This window comes from Corvus moneduloides, chromosome 19 (genome assembly GCF_009650955.1).
Source record: "Corvus moneduloides isolate bCorMon1 chromosome 19, bCorMon1.pri, whole genome shotgun sequence".
Classification (NCBI taxonomy): Eukaryota; Metazoa; Chordata; class Aves; order Passeriformes; family Corvidae; genus Corvus; species Corvus moneduloides.
Window position 1 is genome coordinate 7,658,133 of NC_045494.1, and position 22,695 is coordinate 7,680,827.

The 22,695-nt window shown below is 44.8% G+C and overlaps 1 protein-coding gene across 6 annotated transcripts in view; it reads left to right on the top strand.

Annotated features, from left to right (window-relative positions):
* The window catches only part of UNK (unk zinc finger), a 45,153-nt gene extending 23,578 nt beyond the window's left edge, over nucleotides 1–21,575 (top strand). For 2 of the 6 annotated variants that reach the window (XM_032129239.1, XM_032129241.1), the window contains exons 7-17: nucleotides 841–925; nucleotides 2,713–2,855; nucleotides 4,122–4,169; nucleotides 5,045–5,245; nucleotides 9,419–9,487; nucleotides 10,161–10,335; nucleotides 11,470–11,571; nucleotides 13,076–13,264; nucleotides 16,074–16,255; nucleotides 16,765–17,022; nucleotides 17,402–21,575. In XM_032129239.1, coding sequence (XP_031985130.1) covers nucleotides 841–925; nucleotides 2,713–2,855; nucleotides 4,122–4,169; nucleotides 5,045–5,245; nucleotides 9,419–9,487; nucleotides 10,161–10,335; nucleotides 11,470–11,571; nucleotides 13,076–13,264; nucleotides 16,074–16,255; nucleotides 16,765–17,022; nucleotides 17,402–17,557 — 1,608 coding nt within the window. In that variant the 3' untranslated portion in view covers nucleotides 17,558–21,575. The remainder of the gene's footprint in view (nucleotides 1–840; nucleotides 926–2,712; nucleotides 2,856–4,121; nucleotides 4,170–5,044; nucleotides 5,246–9,418; nucleotides 9,488–10,160; nucleotides 10,336–11,469; nucleotides 11,572–13,075; nucleotides 13,265–16,073; nucleotides 16,256–16,764; nucleotides 17,023–17,401) is intronic. The other 4 variants (XM_032129243.1, XM_032129244.1, XM_032129240.1 and 1 more) reach the window with 4 other exon arrangements.
* The last annotated feature ends 1,120 nt before the right edge of the window (nucleotides 21,576–22,695 follow it).

Below are 22,695 nucleotides of genomic sequence, written 5' to 3' on the forward strand. Positions count from 1 at the left end.
GTGGTCCTGGGATACAGAGAAGCTGCATGTTGGGAGTAAGCAGCAATTCAGCTGCTTGACAGAATAGACTGTATGGGAGGAGGTAAGAAAAGTGGGGGAAAACTCAAGTGTAGGAGCAGTCTCACGTGTGGGGGTCCTTTGGAAAGCACCATGTGGGTCTGCATGTGAGCAAACAGCATCTGTTTCCTTGACTTAAGAGTTTGTGGTTCATGTTGATAGCGCTAAACACCACCAGGCTCTTAGCTGTGAGCATGCCCAGAGCATTCCAATATCCTTACAGAAAGTGTAATTAAGACCTTTTCGTAGTCTGCTTCATGTTACAGTGTTGAAAAGCTTTGTGGGGCCCGTATCTGCACAGTAACCATTGTCACCGCCTGTCAAACTGGGGGGAAAGGGAATAATCCATTTGCTACAGTCCTTGTCAATGGTTTGTTATTTTCCTTGCAAACATGTGGCTGCAACTTTCTGTGCTGTCATCTGTCAGCTGTTTCCTACCTTTTGCCATTTGTAATGTCCATGGAGCTTCCAATGAGACTGAGGGACTTCATGGCAGATGGTGACCTTTGGGTGAGCTGGTGTGTGGTGGGTTGGTCTGTGGGTGAGCTTTAGCTGTCATGGGCATATTTTGGTGTTTCCAGAACTATAGTGGGTTTTCCTTTCTTTGAAGCAAAGCACTGAAATGGTCACCCTGAGCTCTGCTGGCCTTTGCATCTCTTATCTGTGTCCCTACCTTGCTGTCAAGTTTCTTCATAGTACTTCTGTACCTGCTGGTCACTGTTATTTTCTGTTCATTTCTGTTTGGTGGTTTTTTTGTTTCTTTTTTTTTTTCCCCATCCTTAGATCTACAAATCCACCAAATGCAATGATATGCAGCAGTCTGGCAGCTGTCCCCGAGGACCCTTCTGTGCCTTTGCACACGTAGAACGTACGTGCACTACTTCTCTCATCTTTCCTGGATATTTGAGCTATGGAAAGCTTCTGCCCAAGAGAGTTTAAATGTAGAGCTGCAAAACTAGAGCTTCTGTGAAGGGTTAACTTTGATTTCTATAGAACTGTGCTGGTGTGGGAGGTGTTGGCAGAGCTGGAGGCAGTAGGTGTCTGTAGGACTCAGCCTTTAGCTCTCACTGTGCTGTCTCTTGAAGGACCTCCCTCTGTTCCCTCTCACCTGCTCAGTTCTCTGGGTGTCAGTTCAGGAGGATGGAAGTGGAGAAGGCTGCTTCTCTTCTGTACATGGATGACCTGTAGCTAAATTGCCAAGTGTTGTATCTTAAAAAGCTGAAGATAAAATTGCTGATTATAGATAATTTATTGATCCATTTAAAAAAATGTTATTTTACTCTTTATGAAGTTTTACTTAGAGTTTAAGTCTTTAGTCGGGTTGGAGAAGAAAAATATGCGGCTCTTTTTTTGCTGCTTTATCTCAAATCCTCTTTTCTCAATAGCTCCCTGACTTATAGGGCATTATTTCAATCCTCACTTTAATCAACTAGGAACTAGTGATGCAGTTTTGGTTGTGGAATTTCTACGTGCAGGTAGTCCTAGCATTCATAAATAATGGTTAGTTCCTGTCCTAGGGCTCCTCCTCAGTTGCTGCACTGCAATCTCACTGCTGAATTTGCAACAATTAGAGCAGGTTACTCACTAGATTTGTTCTGATACTGACTCACTACATGGCCTTGAGAAAATCTCTCTGTTATTTGATTATCCTTTGTAAATGAGGGAATTAGTAATTGCTGCCTTTGACACGGAACGGGGAGAGTAAATTCTCTACAGGTTATGCAGTTCCTTTTATAGGAAGCCTTGTTGACAAGCAAGTAATTATAGCTGAAGCTGTGGGCTGTAATGGCCCAAAACACAGCAGTGCAACTACACAGTGGGATCCAGCAAGCTTTAGGAAATGAAATCTTGATAAAGGAACAATGTTTAGCAAACTTCCTTGGGTATAACATAGTATTTTTGATTAGGGATGCCTTATTCCTAATAAGATTACTACACTTGATATTATGTTACTTAGAGTAACATTCTGTGGCACTTGCACCATTCCAGCTTGGTTATTTCTTGTGCTGTCTTATGGATTTAGTCCTTCCTTAGCAAGGTGAACACTGACAGCCTAATTCAATTAAAATAACAGGAGTCCATTTATTATATCTGCTCTTAACCTGAGTTTTACTGGTTAATAGCAAGAAACCAGCATTTTGAGGATACTGAAATATGGATGTAGTGTCAATTCTATAGTTTTTGTGAAGATGCTGAGTGTTAGATGTAAATCCTACAAATCTAAAGCATCTCTACCTTCCAAACCAGTGCCACTTTTTTTTTGTAATGGTTTGTACTGAGCACAGATGGAAACTTTAACTCGCTCAGCTAATTATAGTGCACCCATCAACTTTGTGCCTAGCAAAGAAGGAAACTCTGCTTAGTTCAAGAGAGCTGAATGAATAACATGCAATTCATCCAGGGAAGATAATTTTGGAGCAGCATTAATGAGCTAAAGAGCAGCACAGTGTGTATGTGATGACAGTAAAAACGTGAGGAATATTAGATAAGCAAATCAGCCAAATAAGGTTTCCCCTTACTTCTATATTTATAAGTAAGTGCTTGTGGAGTATGTTTTCTCTCAGGAATATCTGGGTGTTCTTGTTCCTAAATGTCTCGTGCTCCATGGCAATTGCCCAGCTTTGAGTGGTGTTCCCTGTGCTTTGTCTCCCGCAGAGCCCGCGCTCAGTGAAGATTTACAGCAATCCTCGGCCGTGTCCAGCCCCACCCAGACAGCACCAGTGATGTACATGCCCTCAGCAGCTGGGGACTCTGTTCCAGTCAGCCCTTCCAGCCCACATGCCCCAGACCTTAGCAATGTATGTAGCCCTGTGGAGAAGCCTTGTCCATATTGTGCAAATCTGTGTTTCTCTGAGTCACTGTTCTTTCTCCCAAGAAAAGTATCCAAAAGCCCAGAGGATATGAGATTTTTCTTTTAGTTCTCAGCTCCTCACTTTTTAGAGGGATCTGGTTTTTTGGAACATACATTCAGTGGCTTTAGTGTTGTCCTCTCACCTATAAAAATTCCAGGCCTTCCTTTCTGTGCAGGGTTTGTTGATGTACTTTCAGGAAAGTGGAATACATCCGCACACGAAGTCCAACTCCTTCCTGTCTGGAGGTACATATTGGGCTTAGCTTCCAAGACCTGTAGTTAAAGGCTGTGAGCCAACAAGCTCTAAAGTACATAACTGCAATTGAGTTTGTTTACATATGTAATCTCAGAGCCTTAGCCTGTGCATATTGTGTATTGCATTATAGGATATCCTTAGTTCCCTCCCTCTTGTACTTCTGGAAATAGCTAAACTCTGGGGTATGTTTCAGTAATGCCCCAGACTGTTGGTAGCTAGTTGTCCATACAAGAAAGGAGATGTCTAAATGCTGAACAGATACTCAAAGTCACATTAGAAACCCATGGAATGCTAGACTGCATTTTTACTTAGCTTTTCTTTTTTGTTTAAGTCTTTCCTGTTTGCACTGCACTTGATAAGGTGTGTAGCCTTTTCAAATTGTTGGCTGAGATTTTGAGAAGGTACAATGACATGAGTTTAACTCGTTTGAAACTGGTCAGACTGAGGTGAACTCATCTAGGACCTCTGCTTTATTTTATTCCCTCTCTTTGAAAAGAGAAGCTGTGTTTGAGCCAACCTAACAGTTCATAGCTGTTCTGAATTGGATTGCAGGTAGAATTCCAAACAGATCTTGAAAAGTCTGGACATAATGTTGTCTCTTACTAAATAACACTCTGGAAAGCAGTAAAAAGCAAAACCCCTCCATCTTATGAAGGTATTGTTTAAATTCTCTGAAAACTGCAGGGCAGTTGAAGATATTTCCTACTTTTAGAATGTTTAGGTCTTGTCTATCTCAAGCTCTTAAGTCTTTTAAACAGTCTTTCCTAAGCCTTGGATATGTGCCAAATGGCAACACATGTCTGTCTATGACTTCATCATCCACAGGGCATCTGCATGTAGCTTGCAAACAAATATGGCTTTGCTGGTGATCATTTTACATGATGAATTAATCAGAGAAAAAGGTCCCTGTAGCAGCCAGCCTCACGTGGCCTGTTCTGTTTTGTATTTGTACTGTAGGTGTGGAATAAATCAGGAACTCTGCCAACTAGCCCCACCTCCACCACAGTGAGTAGTTATCTTTGCGACTGTAGGGAAGCGTGGACAGCAGAATGTCTGTATGAAAATAAAATCAAAACATTGTAGGCTGCTCCTTTTTTTTTTTTTTCCCCGCTAATGCCAGCCCAGACTGTGCCATGTTTGAATCTGTGATGTCTGAAGCACAGTTGTGCTTGCCAGTGGAGGCAAATAATTTCTTGTCCCAGAGAAATGGGATATTTGTGTTCATCCAGGTGGACACATTCTCTAAAACTCAACTTCCTTTGCTGCTGTCTGTGGCTTCATCTACAGTGCAAAACTAGCCTTGTTGCATGTGATTGTGATCCCTGGTATTAGTCCAAAGAATGGAAGTGTTGGAAATCATTGGGTTTTTTTAATGCAGTTGTTGATACCTGACTTGTGTCTGCATTAAAACTTTGAGATTTCCAACTGGAAAAGCAAAAAATACAGTTTGCATATAGCTCAGATACACCTGATTGTTGTGACTGCCACAGCACCTTTCCAGGTTCCACACCACTGCCCAGAGTCAGACAGGACCCACGGTAGCCTAAGGAAGGAGAAGAGACTTATGGTCATGTTGGGAACCTGATCAGTCACCTCTGAGGCCTCAGAAAGAATAAATGTCCCTAGAGCTGTAGGCTGGGTTTTACAAGACTGCACTCCAAAGCAACAACAATAAAACCATAATTGTGGGACTGTAAAAATCCAGCAGAGCTTTTTCCTGGTTTTTTAATTAGTGTTTACTGGAAGCTTGTATGGTTGTGTTGGCTGTCAGTGTAATCAATCTACAAACAGTGACGTGATTGAGCACTTCCATGGATGCATCTCTTTGAGCGGTTCCTGCTGTCTGGCTGTACTTTCCTGACACTTGTTCCCTGTGTTAGATTCTTTGTAGGAACAGCAGTCTTGGAAGCCCATCTAATATATGTGGGTCTCCTCCCGGTGCCATTGGGAAGCCCCACAGCTTGGAGACCATTGGTTTTCCTCCAGACTCAGTCACAGCAGCTGGCAGCTACAAGAAAGCACCGGGGTTTGAGCGAGAAGATCAGGTGGGGGCCGAGTATTTGAAGAGTTTCAAATGCCAGGTTAGTGGGGAATATTGGTTGGAAGAATTGGGGGGATGAGGAAGAATGAGACATTGCCCAGTCTAGCTTGAATGCGGATTTTTTTCTGATGGGAAAGCACTGTTCTCATGAGCAGTTTCTGGATCTCTGCTGTTGCTTTCAGCCTCCCTTCCAGCCTCTGTCATTTCACATCTGGTCTTGTCTCCCTTGCTGCCATCACACACCCAGTTTGTAGAAGTCAAGCTGCTGCTTGTTTTCCTAACCCCTCACAGCTTCTGTCTTGTGTTGACTCTGGGAAGCTTCCCACATCACTTCTTGCTCTTTCTTTTTCCATGTTTAGGTCCTTGCCAAGAGTTGCTGTGTCTTTTGCTGTATTGTCTCGTGGAAACTCATCCTTCTTTCTGTCTTGCCACTCCAAACTCTTACCTTGATCTCCATGACTTGGTTTGTCCTCCGTTCACCATTCCTCTGGTGTATTAAAAATGTCTTGTTAGTTGTCTCTTGCTTCTGTGGCTGTATCATTCTGATCCTTAACTCTCTCTCGTGGCTTCTGTGTTAAATTAGAATTCCTCATTCTTATTTGAAGAACCCTCTGAATATTACCCAACCCACATCTCTTAATGACATTCCCTCTTATCCCTTTTGGATATCTCAAGTCTTGCCTCGCTGCTTTCTCAGTCTTCTTCTTGGTGTCGTGCCTTATTAGTGCTGTTCCCTAGGCCTGGAACAGTCTCTTCCATCTCTTGCCACACATGGGCTTTTCCACAGTCAGCTTCTTACTGTGAATTTCCTTTCTTGATGTTACAATTAATGCTTTCTCTGCACCATCCCTTCTAACCTGAGCCCAACTCAGAGCTTGGGTTTTTATTTCACTTTTTATTTCTCACTGGGTTTGTAATTGTGTCTTGATTTAGGGGGAGGGGAATAGCTACTTGTATGAGGAAGTGCCTGCAAAAATACCTCCTACAAGTTCTTTTGGAAAAAAGTATAAAACGGGATAAGAATACCAGGTCTGTGTTGCCTGAGAAAAGAGAGGACAAGAAGCACTGCTTTCAGCCTGGCTATGTTTTAACTCTGGTCTGTGACATTAAAGAAGTCAGTCTTAATGAGCCTGTACTGCTGTGAGAAAACTGTAGAAATATCCTGTCCAGACAAGGTCTTGCATAAAGTAGTTCAGAAGCAGACTCCACGGGTTTTGTTTTATTTATTTTTATGGCCTTGGGAAAATATGGCCAAGCTTTGCAGTAGGGCCAGTCTTGAGCACTGTTTAGTCTAATTAAAATGATGCAGTGTCAAATCCAGATTAAGCTATATGCATGTGTGCTCTCTTATCAATGCTCCCTTTGTTTGGCTTAAGGGGGATGTGCCTTAGGAAACTGCAAATTGATGCAACACGTCTTTGGGGGTAAAGAGCAGAGCATGCTGTGATCCTGGCACTTCTTGCAGGCACAGCAGCTTGTAACAGTTGTTTAGAAACAAAAGGAAAAACATGTCCTCATTCTCTGTGGCCTCTGCTGCAAAGGAGGAGTGAACCCAGAGCTGAAGGACTGAGAGAACCCCTGTCTGCTGCCAGCAGAGGCAGGGTGCCAGGGAGGCCCTGCTTTGGAGAAAACGGGCAGCAAGCCTAAGCCAAGGAGAAAGGGGATGGAGCATGAATAGGGCTTCTAAAAGGAAGGCCAGATGATGAGCATTTGTATCCAAAGTCAGATCTGTGCTACAAAGATACTGTATTCACGTAGCTGCTTAATTATGTGGCTTTAATTAAGCAAAACCTGTGTTAAGTAGGAATAAATAGCTATTAAGATATAGACAGAAGTAATCACAGTTGCCTTATGCTAGGCTTCTACAGACAAAATTAGGTGTCTCCTAAGTGTCCTGATTTAATTTTACTTTAATCTATAATTACTTACGTGAAAAATTCTTCTGTAATTCACTTCCGTAAATCCCTGGCTGCAGTGGGCACCAGAGATTCTCATATACCCTGTAAATTAGACCAATAATGAAGCATTTAACTTTGTCAACTCCTGTATGAAAACATCAGAGGAGAAACTCTGGCTCAGCTCTGCAACAGGCTTGTCATTTTTCCCCTGTAGAATTGGTACAAATAGTTTCTATCTTAGTAGAATGAAAAATGCACCTTCTGTCTCAATAGATTCCACATAGTTTGTGGTAAGGCTGAGCCAGCAGTTAAAGCTAAAAATACTTTTCCCCAGTCCCAAAAGATTTAGCAAGCTGGAAAAATGCTGGCTGCACTGGAAGGACTTGAATGCCACGACCAGGAGGTGTTCCCAAGTCTTGACACACAGCACAGTAGGTTTCTTCCATGCTGGTCAGAAAACATTTAGTTTCACTCATAATTTATGTCCCTTGTTCTCTTCCTTGACTGCAGCAGAGCGAGCTGGAGAATTTCAGCCTGTCATTTGTATGTCTGTCTCGATGTGTGCCCTTTCTAATGTTATTCAGAGCTAAAGGAGACTGGCTTAGTGGTGACATTTGGTTTGCTCTATTTTTCCCTTGTGTTGTGTGAATTCTGGGCAGTGGGAATTGGGGCTAACTTGGAAATATGTTCACTTTTCTCCTCCTTAAAGAAAAAAAGCACTTCCAGTAAGACTTAACTGCAGCAGAGCCAGCTCCCCGTGTTGGCAGGAAGCCTCTCAGTGGGGGCACGGCTGCGTGTGTGCCCTCCCGTCAGCTGCTGACGTGTGAGATAGCACATTTTGTGTTCAGCTGAGTGTCAAACGGGGCAGGGCTGGGCTGGGTGATGCAGCAGGAGCGTTATCAGACGCACACAGAGGCACTCACAGAACGCAGCTCTCACACACACAGGGGAATGAGCCCGCCGTGGGCTCCAGTGTTGTGAACGTGTTCAGGGAAGTGGGAGAGAGTGATCCTCACTGCAGAAGGATCTTTGTGTCCATCTCCCAACTGCCTGTCTGCCAGGCTTTGACCTCTTCATCTGCCCACGTGCATCGAGCTGAGCAGAGAAAATGATTTAATGAAGTAAAACCAAGGGAGGAATTCTTCCACTGCTCTTTTGCCTGTCTGGTTACGTCACCCCTCTGCAGCAGTCATTTGTCTTTGCCATGAGACTGGTCAGGCCAAGAAGTCAAGGGGTATCACCTCAGCTCAGGGTGGTGCCTTGCGTGCTGCTGTTGTACATCGTGCCTCAGTCTCCTGCAGGGCTGGTGCCTGCCTGGATTTGGGATGAAAATCGAGCGCACTTCATGGCTGGAATATGTCTGTTTTTCACACTGGGGGGATTGGAGAGTGAGAAAACAAGCAGGGCTGACTCCCAGCAGTTTTTGCTGCCTCTCTGTGCCCAGAGGGTGGGATTGATCTCCCTGTGCCATGTCACAGCACGGGAGGAAGGGGGCAAGGCCTGCAGACAGACTGTTACCCACTGACAGGCTCCTGAGGCCACTTCCCAGCTGAACCCAGCAGAACTGACTGATGTTGCAAGGCAAGAGAGTTGATATCCATTAAGGATATAATGCTGAAAGGACCTTAAGCTGAATTTTTAGCCTGGATAGTGGGATTCTAAAAGTGTATTGGCATTCATGCAGTTTTGCAATTCCAGACAGCCTTGGCCACACTTATGTTTTCTACCTTTGAGCTCTTATGTTCATGGAAGAGGGGAGGATATTTTTATAAAGGTAGTTTTGATGATGTTGCTTTGAAAATTGGTTACTTATTACTGTGTTTTACTTTGCAGTCGTAGATGGGAGCTGGAAAAGTTTGAGGGAAAACATAACCTACATACTTCTATTTTCCCCAAACCAAAAAATATTTACATAATTTAACAATGCAGTGTGCCTCCCACCATTTCTGGCCCTTTCTGGGTGTTAAATGCTAGTAGGGCTGATGAGTTAGTTATAGCAAGGCAAAATAATTTGGTTTTGATCTTGGTTCTTAGGATGTGCTAACAGGGGTCTTACAGCAACATTAAAGGCAAATGTCATTGTGACGAGTCTTTGCATAACTCTAGGGGTGATGTCTTGGTATACAGAAAATAAATTACTTGGGATGTTTTCAGCTTGCTGAGCTTTCCCTCTCTCCAAATTCTCCAGTGCCTTGAGCAGCCCAAGAGAGGAGTGGACTGTGTTTCCCATGGCCTCTCCAAAGCCAGCAGCCAGCCATTTTTAATTTTGCTAAATAATCCCTCTGCTTATCTTTTGTTTTGTTTCTTTACTGCAGCAAGCAAAAATGAAGTCCCACTCCCTGGAACACAGGAGCCAGGAGCAACCTTTGTTACAGCCCAAACAGGTACGGAACGGCTGGCAGGGCTCTGAACCCAGCTCAGGGCTTGCAGCACCACAGAGAGATCTGTGGATCCAGACAGCTCTGCAGGGAGTAAATAACAGTCCAGACACCATTAGGGACGCTCAGCTGGAGGGATTACTTTATGAAGATGGGATGATTTGCTGGAGGTGTTATTTGTGAGTAGTTAGACCTGAGTGAATTCAGGGTAGTTCATGGGCTGAACTGTGCTGGAGAGAGTCTTCAAATTACAGAAAATTGAGCTGGAATGGATCTCTGGAGTCATCTAAGTTCAAGGATTTGGCAAAGAGAATTTAATATCAGGTTCTAAGTCGTGTGCTGAACTAAGTCTGAGTGAGTGATTGTGTGGCCCATGGCTGTGATTGCATGCAACCTGTGGGTCACAGGAGTTAATTCTGGGGCAGCCTGAAAGATGTTTAGAATACTGGGGACGGAGGGGGGGGACCTGGAATGGAGAACAGTCAACAGAAATTAAAGAAAAGCTGTTAATCTCTCCCCACCCCCAGCCCAGTGGAAGCAGTAGCCATCTGTCAGGTTGGAAGCAGGCAGGAACAGGTTTGCTGCTGGCATTTGGCTCGTTCCTGCACGTTTCTGACGGGGTTGTTCTATAAAGATGTTTTGTTTCCTACCTCTTTCCCTTTTCCCACTCTTGTTTCAGGACATCCTGGGCATTCTCCCTGTGGGGAGCCCACTGACATCCAGCATCTCCTCTAGTATCACCTCCAGTCTGGCTGCAACCCCCCCGAGCCCCGCTGGCACCAGCAGCATTCCAGGCATGAATGCCAATGCCCTTCCCTTCTACCCAACCAGTGACACCGTTGAGTCTGTCATAGGTAACTTTGCCTTTTTCACTTATGAAAATAGGGCTTCCTCAGCCATGGATCACCAGATGTGAGACTTGGAATAACGTGGGTGTTCCAGTGACCTCCAGTTTTCCGTGTCTGTCAGTGCTGGCAGATTCCTGAAGCTTGTTCTGTGACTGTGGCACATCTGATGTTTCCTGCAGGTCATTTTGGATGAAATTCACCCACGGGACCAACTGAAGGCCTCTGAGCCATTCACTCAGAATGTCACATGGTGTAAAAGGGCCTTAGTTTTAGCTTTGTCAAAGTGACAAAGAGGTCTTGGACTAGGCAGGAAATCACAGGGGCATTTTCCACAGTTACTACCCCTTAGTTCTAAATGACAATTTTACAGCCAGAGCTACCACCAGGTAGATTGTAAGGACTTTACCCTTTGTAGGGTGTAGGACAGAGGCTGTAAGAGAAAGGAAAACAGGAGAGTCCAGAGAGTGGAGTCACTCTTAGATAGGCACAGGCTTTTTGGTCACCTGTTTTTCTTCTTCCTTTTTTTTCTTTTTTTCCTTTTTTTAATTAAATGTAACGTTTCTGAGGTGATCTCACTAATTTGTTAAAAATAATAATAGAAATGAGTGGGCATGTGTGGGATGGAATTATATTGATCATCATTAGTGATGAGGCATGTTCAAATAGATGTAACAGATTCAGGCATTAATAAGCTTTATTTTACCCTATATGTGAACCTCAGAGATGTTTTTCAAGTGTTCCCTTCTCCTTGTATTTCTTTTCCAAGTGGCTCTTCAGGAAAGCAGGGACAAAGCACAAACCAGACCCAGACATGCCGTAAGCCAGTGTTCCTGTGTCTAAGGGACAGACTTAAAAGAGCAGTTTGGGGAAGACTTGTGGGATCTGCTGTTAATTCATCAGATTTTTGTTTCCATGAACCATTTGGGAATACTTTGAGACAAAAGGAGACAGGTCAGGTTAAAGAACCTGAACTGAAAAGCTGCCCATGACACTTCTGCCAAACCATCTGAGAACAGGATGGAGAGTAGGGCCCTGAGAGGTAGAGAGCACAGGCTCCTCTGCATGTAGGCTCTTTGGGCCATCCTATCTCTTGAAGTTGTTGGTCCTTTATAACATAATTGGTACCTCTGTGTCTGGCAGAGTCTGCCTTGGATGACCTGGACCTGAATGAATTCGGAGTGGCTGCCCTGGAGAAGACATTTGACAGCAGCACAGTGCCCCACACGAGTGGCATCATGATAGGTACATGAAAGCAACAGAGCTTTCTTTATCTTCTGCCAAGCAGTGTTGCCCAGTCACCTCAGTGGAGCCAGCCCAACCAAGCTCTAAAACCAGTCCCAAAATAACATTGGTTAAAACAGCAATTACAACGAACTCTGGCAACCCCTGAGCATCTTTGAAGTGAGAGCTTGCCCTTACTGACTAGCAGAGCTGAGTTATTGCCATTGGGCCCAGGTGTCTTGGGGATGTTTCTTGAGACTGAATGGGTCTTGCCTGATTTTTTTTCTTTTTTTTTTTTTTCTCTTTTTTTTCTTTTTTTTTCGTTTTTTTTTTGTTTTTTTTTTAGTGTTTAAGTAGACTCCAGAAGGCATCTGATGCATTTCAAATCAGGCCAAAGTATAACAATTCGCATCTTAAGCAGAAAACTCTCCCTAGCTGTAACAGGAAACTCACTGACCTGGTAATGCCATCCATCTGTCAGAGTGTCATCATGGTCTGCTGATTTGGTTCCTGTAATGTCTGTCTCATTTTGATACATGGAGGTAGGCTAAGGCCTCTTCTACCTGTCTCTGATGGGTGTCCAGGGAAAAAAAGAAATGTCTCGTAACTTTTTTGGAAGTGGTTGTAGTTTCTGGCTACCCTTGCTGTGTAAAGCAGGTGTTTTAACAGGAGCTAACTCTGGTTGTCTGAAGGTTTCCAAGGGAACTGCACTGCCTGGAGCTGTATCGAGGTAGGAAGGGACCTGTGGAAAGAATATCACTTCCACTTCCCTGCCAAAGATTAGAGCCTGCTGGAGGTTTACTGTCCCTGTCTGCTGCCAGCCCTGCTGCTGCTGCTCCCCACCTGCCGTGCCTTAGGGATCCTGCCCTTCTCCCTCTCTTCACATCAGGCCTGGGTGTTACCTGGTGACCTTCTAAGGGGGGAGATAGATGAGGAGAGAGCGGGGCTGAGATCTCCCTAAATCTGTGAGTGGCAGGCAGGACAACCTCTGGTGTAAGGGAAGTTGATGTCTTTTGTGGTTAGGCTTTTGTTTATTTGGGGTTTTTTATTACTGGTAGATCCAGGCACTCAGGTATCTGTAACGAGTCACTGGTTTTTAGTGGTTGAGATCATGAGCTCACCCAGCATGACAGTCTTCTCACTACAGGTTGTTTGGAAGTATTAAAGGCAGAGGCACATGTTTTAGAAGTGAATTTTTCATGACAAAGTATTTCACCAGATACCAAATTCATCTTCTCTAGGCTGACAGGGACCGAGCTCTGCTCAGAAAACCTTTTGTTCCTTTGGCCACTCAAAGAGCAATCCACTGAACTGTGGAGGGCCTTAACCTCTGTGGGTCATGGGATGGCAGCTTCAGTGCTCCTCTTAAAGGCTGAGAGGGGAATGAAACCTCAGGAGAAGTGGAGGGAATCCCGAGGGGCTCAGGGAGGAGAAAGGGAACCTAACACCTCCTGCTCTGAACTCCTGCCTGTGCCCACGCCTCGTGGTCATACATAGCCATCCTCTCTGTGTGTTCTTTGTCCAGGTGGGAGTTTGCTGCAAAGTTCTGCTCCTGTAAATATCCCCGGGTCCCTTGGAAGCTCTGCCTCCTTTCACTCCGCCTCTCCTTCTCCACCGGTCAGCCTCTCATCGCATTTCCTCCATCAGCCCCAGGGACACTTAAGCCAGTCAGAAAACACGTTCCTGGGGACATCAGCTTCTCATGGATCATTAGGTAAATGCATGGTGTGTGTGTGTCCCATGTACATGCCTGTCTGTGCCATGTAAGTATTTTCTTTTTAAGTTGGCTTTAATTTCAATGTGTTGTTTCACTGCTGCCATGGATCTCTTCTTCCCATGAGAACAGCAACGGGACTAGAAGCTGCTTTACCAAAGTCAGCTAATACCTCATGAACAAGGGAGCAATTCCCTCTACTTCCCATGTTTCTAGGCTGGGGAAAAGGGGCAGATAGGTTAATTGCCTTGCTCTGATGATGCCTTTCAGGAAAAAGAGCACTGCCTTTTCCAGCCAGCAGTGCATTGCTGAGACTTCATATAAAACTCAGAGCTGGGTCCTCATCTTGGCTGAGTTTAGGTAGGGATTGCAGTTTGCCCTTGTGACTGCTTGTGGGTCAGATTAGCTTCTGGGACCTCTAGAGCAGGCCTGGGCCATCAGAACTTTTTCTCCTGTTTGACACTCCGCCAGTTTTGCAGTGTGGACTTTATATAAAGTCAGTGTTTCAGTTTTGTCTCCCTCGCTCCTTCCCCTCCTTGAGGGTCTCTTTCATGTATGAGGGAGTGAAGGAAGAGAAATTGCTTTGGAGTTTCAGCTGTATCAGGAAGAAGAGGAGATTTAGCAGACAAATCTATTTTATTATCAAGACACAGGATTACCTTGAGAAATAAAGCTGTTTGGCCTCCAGGCTACAGTGACACCAGTTCTGCTCATTTCTGTTAGTAACAGTAAATATTCATTCTCTCTATTGATGCTAGACATAAATGCCTCTTCAATCTGAGATACACTTTAATCTTTAAAATTCAGCTTAACCTAATAAAATGATTACATGCTTGTGTAAGCTGTTTCTGCATGCACTTATCTGTGTAACTGCATCCTTGTTTGCACAGCCCAAGCCATGATTCCATGCTTGCCATTGCTGCTTGTTTGGCTTTAACAGCTTTTACAATTACTGTAATAAGAGGCATCAGAGGCCATCTCTGCTCTTAATTAGGTTGAGGCTGGCTGTTTGCCCCAGTTTTTGTAAGAAAAGGAAAAATTGCTGTTTCAGAAGAAATGAGTTATATTTATCTTGACTATGTATTTATACAAATAAAAAGCCAAAAATTGCAGGAAATTCGTAAATGCATTTAAATAATTTATTTATAAGAAAAAAAAAAAGATATTTTCCATAAATACAACAAATCCTTTGCTGGGGTTTTGAGAAGATATTTGAATAGTTTCTTAGCAGTTGGCAGTCATCTGCTCCATGTAACTTGGTGAATGCACGTAACATGTCAAGTGTGTAGTTATCACTGATTTGTATTGAAATTGAGTTAAAAATGCCTAGTTCTGGGCTGGTTTCCACTGTGCTAGGTGTAAAATGTGCAGAGAAGGCATTCCTGACCAAAGGGGCTTGATACTTCCAATGTGAAATGAGAGCAGCAGGTGGAAAGAGGGGGTTAAAACAAATTACAGGAAGAGCTTGGTCAGCTTTGTGGCAGAATTTGTGGCTTGCCAGCATCCTGCTTAATGCTGGATTCCCATTCAAGAAAACTGAAGTTTAAAAAACAAAATGTGAGTTGGGATTCCATTAGAACTTCTTGCTTTCAACTGAGCACCCTTCAGAGCAGCTGAGATGGATCTGTGGTAAGTGGCGTGAGCCAGCAAAGATCCCTTGCTGCTCTGCTGAGGGAGTTGTTAATGTGCCTAAGCCCCTGGTGAAGACAAGTTACTATTTTTCAGCTGTGTATTTTGTAACTATTTGTGTCTTGGCTACAAGACAAATAATGGGAACTCAGTGGTGCTGGGGTGGACCTCAGTGAGAGGCTGTTGACTCCAGGGCTCACTTGCAGGCACAGCTTAGCTGCTTGTGAGATCAGAATTATCAGTTGCAACTCTATTTAGGAGTGTTCCCAGCCAGTGGGCATGAAAATGACTCCCACATCAAACTGGAGCAAACTGTTTGGGTAAGAGTCCACACTCTGTCTCAATATTACCTTTTCCTACTAGTTTTCCCCTGAATGCAAAGTGAATTTTAAGTGAAAGCATTTTTGTTACTGAAAGAGTACAAACATTGGACTCTGTGGAAAAATAGCCAGTTTTGTCTGCAACTGATACTCTACTTCTTTGCCTCCTAAACCTTGAATTTCTTCCTGAAAAGAGAGTTTATTTGAACAAACTAAAATAGGGAAGTGGCTAATTAGTCTTCTGTGGTGCTGCTCACTAGCTCAGTGCTAGAACTCTGCAGAGGGTGAAGCAGATACAGATACTATTGTCTCTACTTGTTTATAAACAGGATTTTCCAGTTCTGTTCCTTGTGTATGGAAACAGTAATGACTTGGAGCATTTTTTGTGTCACTGTTTGAAAGTGAGGCTCCTTTTCTAAGCCCCACGTTGAGGAGACAAAAGCAGAAGTTTCTCAGGGTGTACTGTGGGACGAAGCACCACCTGGGCTCTGTGAACCAACTCTGGTGGCTGTGCTGCACGGAAAAGTGGGGAGGTAGAAGCAGGTCAGGGGTTCTCCTGAAAGAAGGGGGATTCAAGCTGATGGTCAGCTCTGCTGTAAAAGTGATGCTTCTAAAAGCAGCCTGATTCAAGAGTTCCTGGGTCCTCCCTGCATCACAAAAGATGAGGCCTAATGGTGTGAAATTTCCCTATAAAGTCCCTCTATGATGGACTCCAGGGTCATGGGGATGAAACTGATTCTTGAGATGAACTTTTTATCCTGTTTACACGTTTTTGAATCCTGGATTTCACAGGGTTAGGGAGGAAATGGGGAAATTGCCAGCACCTGTGACATAACCCTCTCTATTTCCCTGTGAAACAGGTTTAAATGGGATGAACAGCAGCATATGGGAACACTTTGCTTCGGGGAGTTTTTCGCCCAGTACCTCACCTGCATTTCTGTCAGGTCCAGGTGCTGCAGAGCTGGCACGGCTACGACAAGAACTGGATGAAGCCAACGGCACAATAAAGCAGTGGGAAGAGTCTTGGAAACAAGCCAAGCAGGTACTTGGGCAAATCCTGGGATTAGGGAGTGTAAAGGAGTAGGGGGTGTCAGCCTTTCAACAGGCTCCTGGACATGGAGGTGATGGACAGAACTGTAGATTTTACAGATTCTCAGCATTCTTTCCTCCCCCTTGGAAATCACCAAATCAGTGGGCCTGGTGTGTTCAGGTGCTGGAAGTTCAAGGCCGGGTGTTGTGAAGTGTTTGACAGTCTCTCAGAGCTGCCAGCTGACTTTGATCCATGATAATTTGTCAGTATGCAAAGTTCATCCCCTGAACAGTGTGAGCCAGAAGTGTAGAACCACAGCCCAAGCAGATGGGATATCTGGAATGAGCAGTGCCTTGAAGCAAGGCTCCAAACGTGTTTCAGAATTTGGGAACAGAATTTGGGCAGATTGGTCAGAACTGGCGTGAGGAGTGTATGGAAATTGATAATTTTTCTGGGTTTCTTTTTGGAGACAGACCAAGTTTTCAGACTGCTTCTTTTACTCTCTTTGTCGGAACTTGCAGGCTTGTGATGCTTGGAAAAAGGAGGCAGAGGAAGCAAATGATCGTGCCAACACAGCTAACATGGAATGTGAACTGGCCCGGGAGCAGAGGGAAGCCTTGGAGCTGCAAGTGAAGAAACTGCAGGAGGAGCTGGAGAGGATCCACACCGGCCAGGACCCGCAGTTCCTGCGCTCCTTCTCTGACCTGGAGACGCTCTCGCTCTCGTCACTCTACACCCTGCAGAAACAGCTGCGGGCAAACCTGGAGAAAGTGGACAAGGTGAGTGCCAGGGCCTGGCAGGGCAGAGCTCTGCCCTCTCTGCTCCTACAGGTCACAGCTTTTTCCCTTTTCCTCAATAGAGCCAGAAATCAGAAGCCTGTCAGAGCACTTCCAGGTAGATGTAACCAAAGTGAGCTCTAGCTGGCTCACAGGAAGATAACTTCATCTTCTTTGTGCCTAAAGTACAGAGTTTAAATCAATCAAAGCTGCTCTGTTGATCCTAAAGGTCCCGAAAGGCATCACGCTGTGCTGCTGCACTTTTGCTTCAGGAGATGAACAGGGTGGACAGCTGCCAAGTCCTCCCTGCCCTTCCCCAAACCGCTGAGCCCTTTGCCGTGCGTGTGACGCTGACGCTGTGCCCTGTCCCCCTCTCTTGCAGGCGGTATTTCAGATGCAGTCAGTGAAATGCCTTAAGTGTCAGGAGGAGAACCGGGTGGTGTTACCGTGCCAACACGCGGTGCTGTGCGAGACGTGCGCCGAGGAGGGCGAGTGCCCCATCTGCCACCCCAACAGGCCCCACTCTCTGCAGTCGTGACCTTGCGAGGACACTCGTTCTGATCATATCCTATAGAACTTTTTAACTTTATACATACGTACATATATATGTATGTGTATATATATATGTATATATGTGTGTGGATGGGCGTGGCTGTGCACGTGTAGGGACGTGCACACACACGCACATGCACACATGAAAACAGAAAATTAGTTGCAGAGCACTTTTTAATATTTTACATCCCGTATCTAAACTGCCCCTCACCCGTGCCCCACTAATTCTAACTCTTGATGAACTTTGAGAGCTGTTTTTAATACAGATCAAAGGGCCATTTGCAAAGAGTCTGTGTTTCTCCTCTTTTCTATTTAGGTGATAACAAATTTTTGACTATTTCCAGAAGGACTTAGAGTGGGCAAGAGGGGCTTCCACGTGCTTTCCAGAGGAAGAGTTGAGATCACGGGGAGGATCGAGGTGGATTGAAATGACTTGCTCATGCCTTCGGTCCCCCTGCTCTTTCACTGACCCAGCTTGGTTAAAGCCGTCCCCCCTGATGGGAGCTCTGCCAGGCTCCTGCCTGGAGGGCCTCACACTGCCCATCTCTGAATGTGCAGGAACTTTGTCTGTCATTTAATCAGCAAAGTTCACTTTTTAAATTTTTTTACACTCTTTGTATATTTGTATGAAAAGAAGAAAAGAGGGAAAAAAAAAATTTATATTGGACCTAGAGCAAGCCAAGCCCCAAAATTCAGTGACCAATGTTCACTGCTGATGCAGCCAACATGTTCCAGGTCTGAGCAGCCTTAGAAGTATTGCCCTTGGGTGAGCCAAGCCCTTTATGAAGGAAATTTGGATGCAGAGGTTAGTTCTCTCCAGGCACCCCTCTGTCTGGTGTCTGTCTAGAGATGTTTTACTGTTTCAGACGAGATTAGTTTTGTTTTAGCCACAGGGACCTGATTCGTAGTCACTGCTGAAGTGCATGAAACAATTCCAGGTAGGCTGAGGACATTTTTGTTGCCTGTGTCAGCAGCTCAAGGATGGTTTGTGGATTGCTGGCTCCAGAAACCCTCATGCTGGAGATGTGTGGTGACAGAAATAGTCCAGCAGGACAGAGAAATGCCACCAGCTCAGACCTGTCCAGCAGCTGAGCTTTCCTGTGACTTTCCTTACCAGCGTGTCCATTGGATTTTTACATCAGGTGGATTGCAGTAACCTGCTGGGATCTCAACCAAAAGGCCACTCGGTTGACTAAACATTTTTATTTTGCACAGGGATGCTTCTGTGCTGCCCCTCCGTGACCTGGAAAAGCACTGGAACTTCCAGCAGCCCACTATTGTAGGAAAACTGAATTTTTACCAGAGCCTCTCAGAAAGCTTCATATTTAATACAAACACATAATTAGGTTTGCTTCCATAATTCCACCTTTCCTCTCCATGGAAGGGGTTAATATGCATTCCCAGATGATCTCTTAAGTGCAGCTCTGTGTAGTTCTTTTTTATGTTTTCCCATTAACTTGTTTTTGGGTTTTGGTAAAAATGCTTTTTTTCCATGTGTATTTTATTGTAACTAGCATCAGGTTTTTTAATTTTTTTTAATGGAGAGACACTGTTGAGTGACTATTGTGGCTATGTTGTTTGGTTATAGCCTTTGAATGTCTGTGCCATGGGGCAGCACATCTGCCTTGGTCTGATCTTAAGGAAAGACCTTTTATTAAAATACGTGAACATTTCTCTTTTTTTTTTAGGAAAAATAAAAAAAAAAAAAATTAAAAGTGGGGGGGGAGGAGGAGGAAAAAGCCCAATTAAGATTAAAAAAATTTACTAAAAAGTTTTTTTTGTAACTAACTTAAATCATAGGAAATAAACTCTTAAATCAGGTCTTTAATATTTATAAGCAGCAGAGCTGATCAGCCCGTTTTTGGCTATGGTTTGTAACACTTTTTATGAGCGTGGGGGTTTCTCTGCTCCTCTGCCTCCCTGGGGGCTGCTCAGGGGTGATGCTGCCTTTTGCCAACCCTCTTTTTCCAGATCTGTCCGGCACCGGCTCCGTGATTCCAACAGGGAATCCCTCCACATGGAACTTGTCCCCTGAGGGCAGCCTGGGCTGTCTCCATGGGACTTCAGTCACGGGGTGATGCAGGACTTGGGGGGGTTAAGGGGAAAGAGTTGTTTGCCCCCAATTTCCATGGGGTACAAGGAAAAATTCCAGGCCAGAGAAAATGTGTTTTCCCCTTTTGAGTAAAACAGTTTCTCTGTTTTAAAACTTATACTGAAGGACCAAAGAATTCAGAATTTCACCTGTTTGTGGCCCTTACATTTTAACTTTCCATTGCCACACTGCACTCATGGCAGAGCAGCCTGAAGGAATTAGCACTAGACCCATCCCTTGCCCCCACCCAACCTCTCTCAGCACTCTCTTTGCACAAGCACATAGACTTTCTCACTTTCCTCTGGTTCTTGAAGAAACACTTCCTAAATTTAGGTTTCTATCAATTTGTTTGCTGCTTTTAAAAAAAGGAGAGGAATATTGAAATGTGAATTTATTTTCTTAAGCATCAGATGGAAAAGAGAACTTCATCTTTGCATATTTCATGAATGTTCTGGGGGGCCACTTAAAGACAATTTCCAAACCAAATGAGGTCGGAGCAGGGGGAAGGAGCAGCATTCCTGACCCACTCCAGCAGTTGTTGCTGCCTGCTCCAGGCAGGAAGGACAAACCATAATCACAGCACTGCAGTTAAGGCTTAAGAGTCTGTGATCAGCTTTTGTGTGGTGTAAAAAGAGCTGAAATAAACCTGGTGCTAATAAGTGCAGCCCCTGTCACGTACTGTCAGGCTTCCTTCTGAAGCAGGAACTCCCTTTACAGGACACACAGTAACACGGCAGAGCTGAGGGGGCTTCAAAACAAAAGTGGGGTCCACGAGGTTCCTTGGGGAGCAGCCCAGCTGAACAGCCCTGACCACGTCTGGGTCCTGCCTCCTCACACAGACTCCTTAGTGGATAATGACATTTTCCTCCCCAGATTTTTGGGAGCTTCAGAAGCGCTGGCCTCAGTGACGAATTGGGCAGGTCAGACCCTTCGGAGCTGAGAGCTGGGGGAAGGGAGCTGTGGTTGTGTTGTGAAACCACAGCATCCTAAAGGTCAATAAACTTCTACATTATTACGGAAAACCAACCTAGAAGCAGATGGCTTGGGACAGCACTACCCTGGGTAGATGCAGAGCAACAAGCAGGGCCAGAGCTGTAGGCGAGAGCCAGGAGCTGAAGGATTTTAGCATTTTGGGCTAACAGGACCACTTTGAGCTCCTCTCCAGCTTTAGGTGCCGTAGCCATGTGCTCGCTGTGGCACGGGAGGGACCCGGGAAAGGGCCGGAGCTGGAGCACATTTCCTTAAGCAGATCCCACCCCTGGGGGTCACTGCAGCCGATCCCCTGCTGAAGGGTTTTACACTTTGTACATCTCTGAAGCTGAACCTGAGCCACTTGCAAGGCTTGTGCAGCTGAGACAATGAAGAGAATTCCTTACCCTGGGAAGGAAGCCCGTAACACTGAATGGACTCAGTCATCCCTTGCTGTTCCACCAGCCTCCGAACCTCCTCTCTTCCTCCTTTTCCCCTATCTGAGAAGGAAGAATATTACCAGTGTTTTCCTCCAGAATTATTATAATCCTTGGAGTGATGGCCAACAGCAAAATAGATGTTACTGATGTAAAACCTAGTATTTTAAAGGTGAAGTATTCCTGCAAAGTAGTGACTGCATCGGAGAGATTTCTGGGGCTTCCCCACTCCGTAGCTTCCAATGTTAAAACAAAATAAATACAGTATACGTTTTAAAAAAATAATAATAATACACACTGCAGTATTTCTGGTGGCAATTCTTGTCCAGTCCCTTCCCTGCTTTCCCCAGGAGGAAGGGCACTGGGCAGAGGCGCCCCTAGTCCGTGTAGAAGTTGGCAGAATGGTGATCAGTGGTGTAAAACGTGTTGTTGATTCCATGTATAGAACTGTGATTTCAGCTGTCGTTCTCTCGTACTCTGTAAATATGTGTTTTGGCTGTCGGAAACCTGGTTTAGACTCTTTTCTTGGCAGAGTGAATTTGCATGTGGGGCTGGAAAGAAAGAACTCAATCTGTGTCACAGTTTCCAAGGGCAGGATGGATTTTTTTTTTTCTTTTTTTTTTTTTTTTTTTAGAGGACAATAAATTTTTATTTTTTTGCTAAGAAAAAAAAAATACAAACTGAAGCGGTGTGTGCGTGTGTGTGTGCGCATGCGTGCCCGGGTGGATGTGCAGCCCCAGGCTCTGCTCTGGGGCTTGGGGAGGGTGGAGAAATCTGGCCTGTGGACCCCTTGAAACAACAGATCTGTTGCAAATTTTGCCTTTCACACAACCAAAAATGATTTCTCTCTGAGCTCCCCTTCCTTTTTGGGAGGTTGCAATTCACTTTTCTGATGGAGGTGTGGTGGAAGAGAGGGAACATCGATGCAATGTGGTTAAGGTTGGGCAGAGACCCCTTTGGAAGTGGCAAATCCAAAACTTTCTCACCCAAATTCTTGGTCTGGATGTGGATTTATGTTCTGGCAGAGCCAGGCTGGGCAGAGGTGAGCTGTGCCAGCTCAGTGGGTACAAACAGTGTTTGTGTGTTGGCACCCAAAAGAGCGCACCTGGCTTGTGGATCCAGTAATTACTTGTTAATTTTGGTCTAATTAACGCTTCAAAGGTGCATCAACCACTTCCCATTAGTCCAATCACAACAATAATCTGAATGGGCCCATTTGTATTGCAGAGTATTGGTAACACAATAAAATCAGTAGGTGTAAGTGCCAGCCCCTTCCCTCTTGTGTTCCAGCTATCCACCTGTGTCGGATTCTTCACCAGGATGAGGAGGATGATGGGGATTTCTTCCTCTTCCTTGGTCTTGCATTTACTAGCAGCTGGTTTTGTGTGCTTCAAGCCTTGTTTTTTAATGCTTGGGCCGTTCTGCTCCGTGGGGTTAGTTGTGCTCTGATTGATTAAGGTTTATTAGTCCTTCTCTGTAAAGGGTGGGATTTCTTTTAGGGTGGGAAAAGAGCCACACAACTGCCTGGAGCTGAGCAAAAATGAAGCTAAAACACCCTGAATGATACAGTGCAAACAACCTCAAAAGAGAGGTCAGCCCGTGCCACCTCCTCCCTGCGACACACCT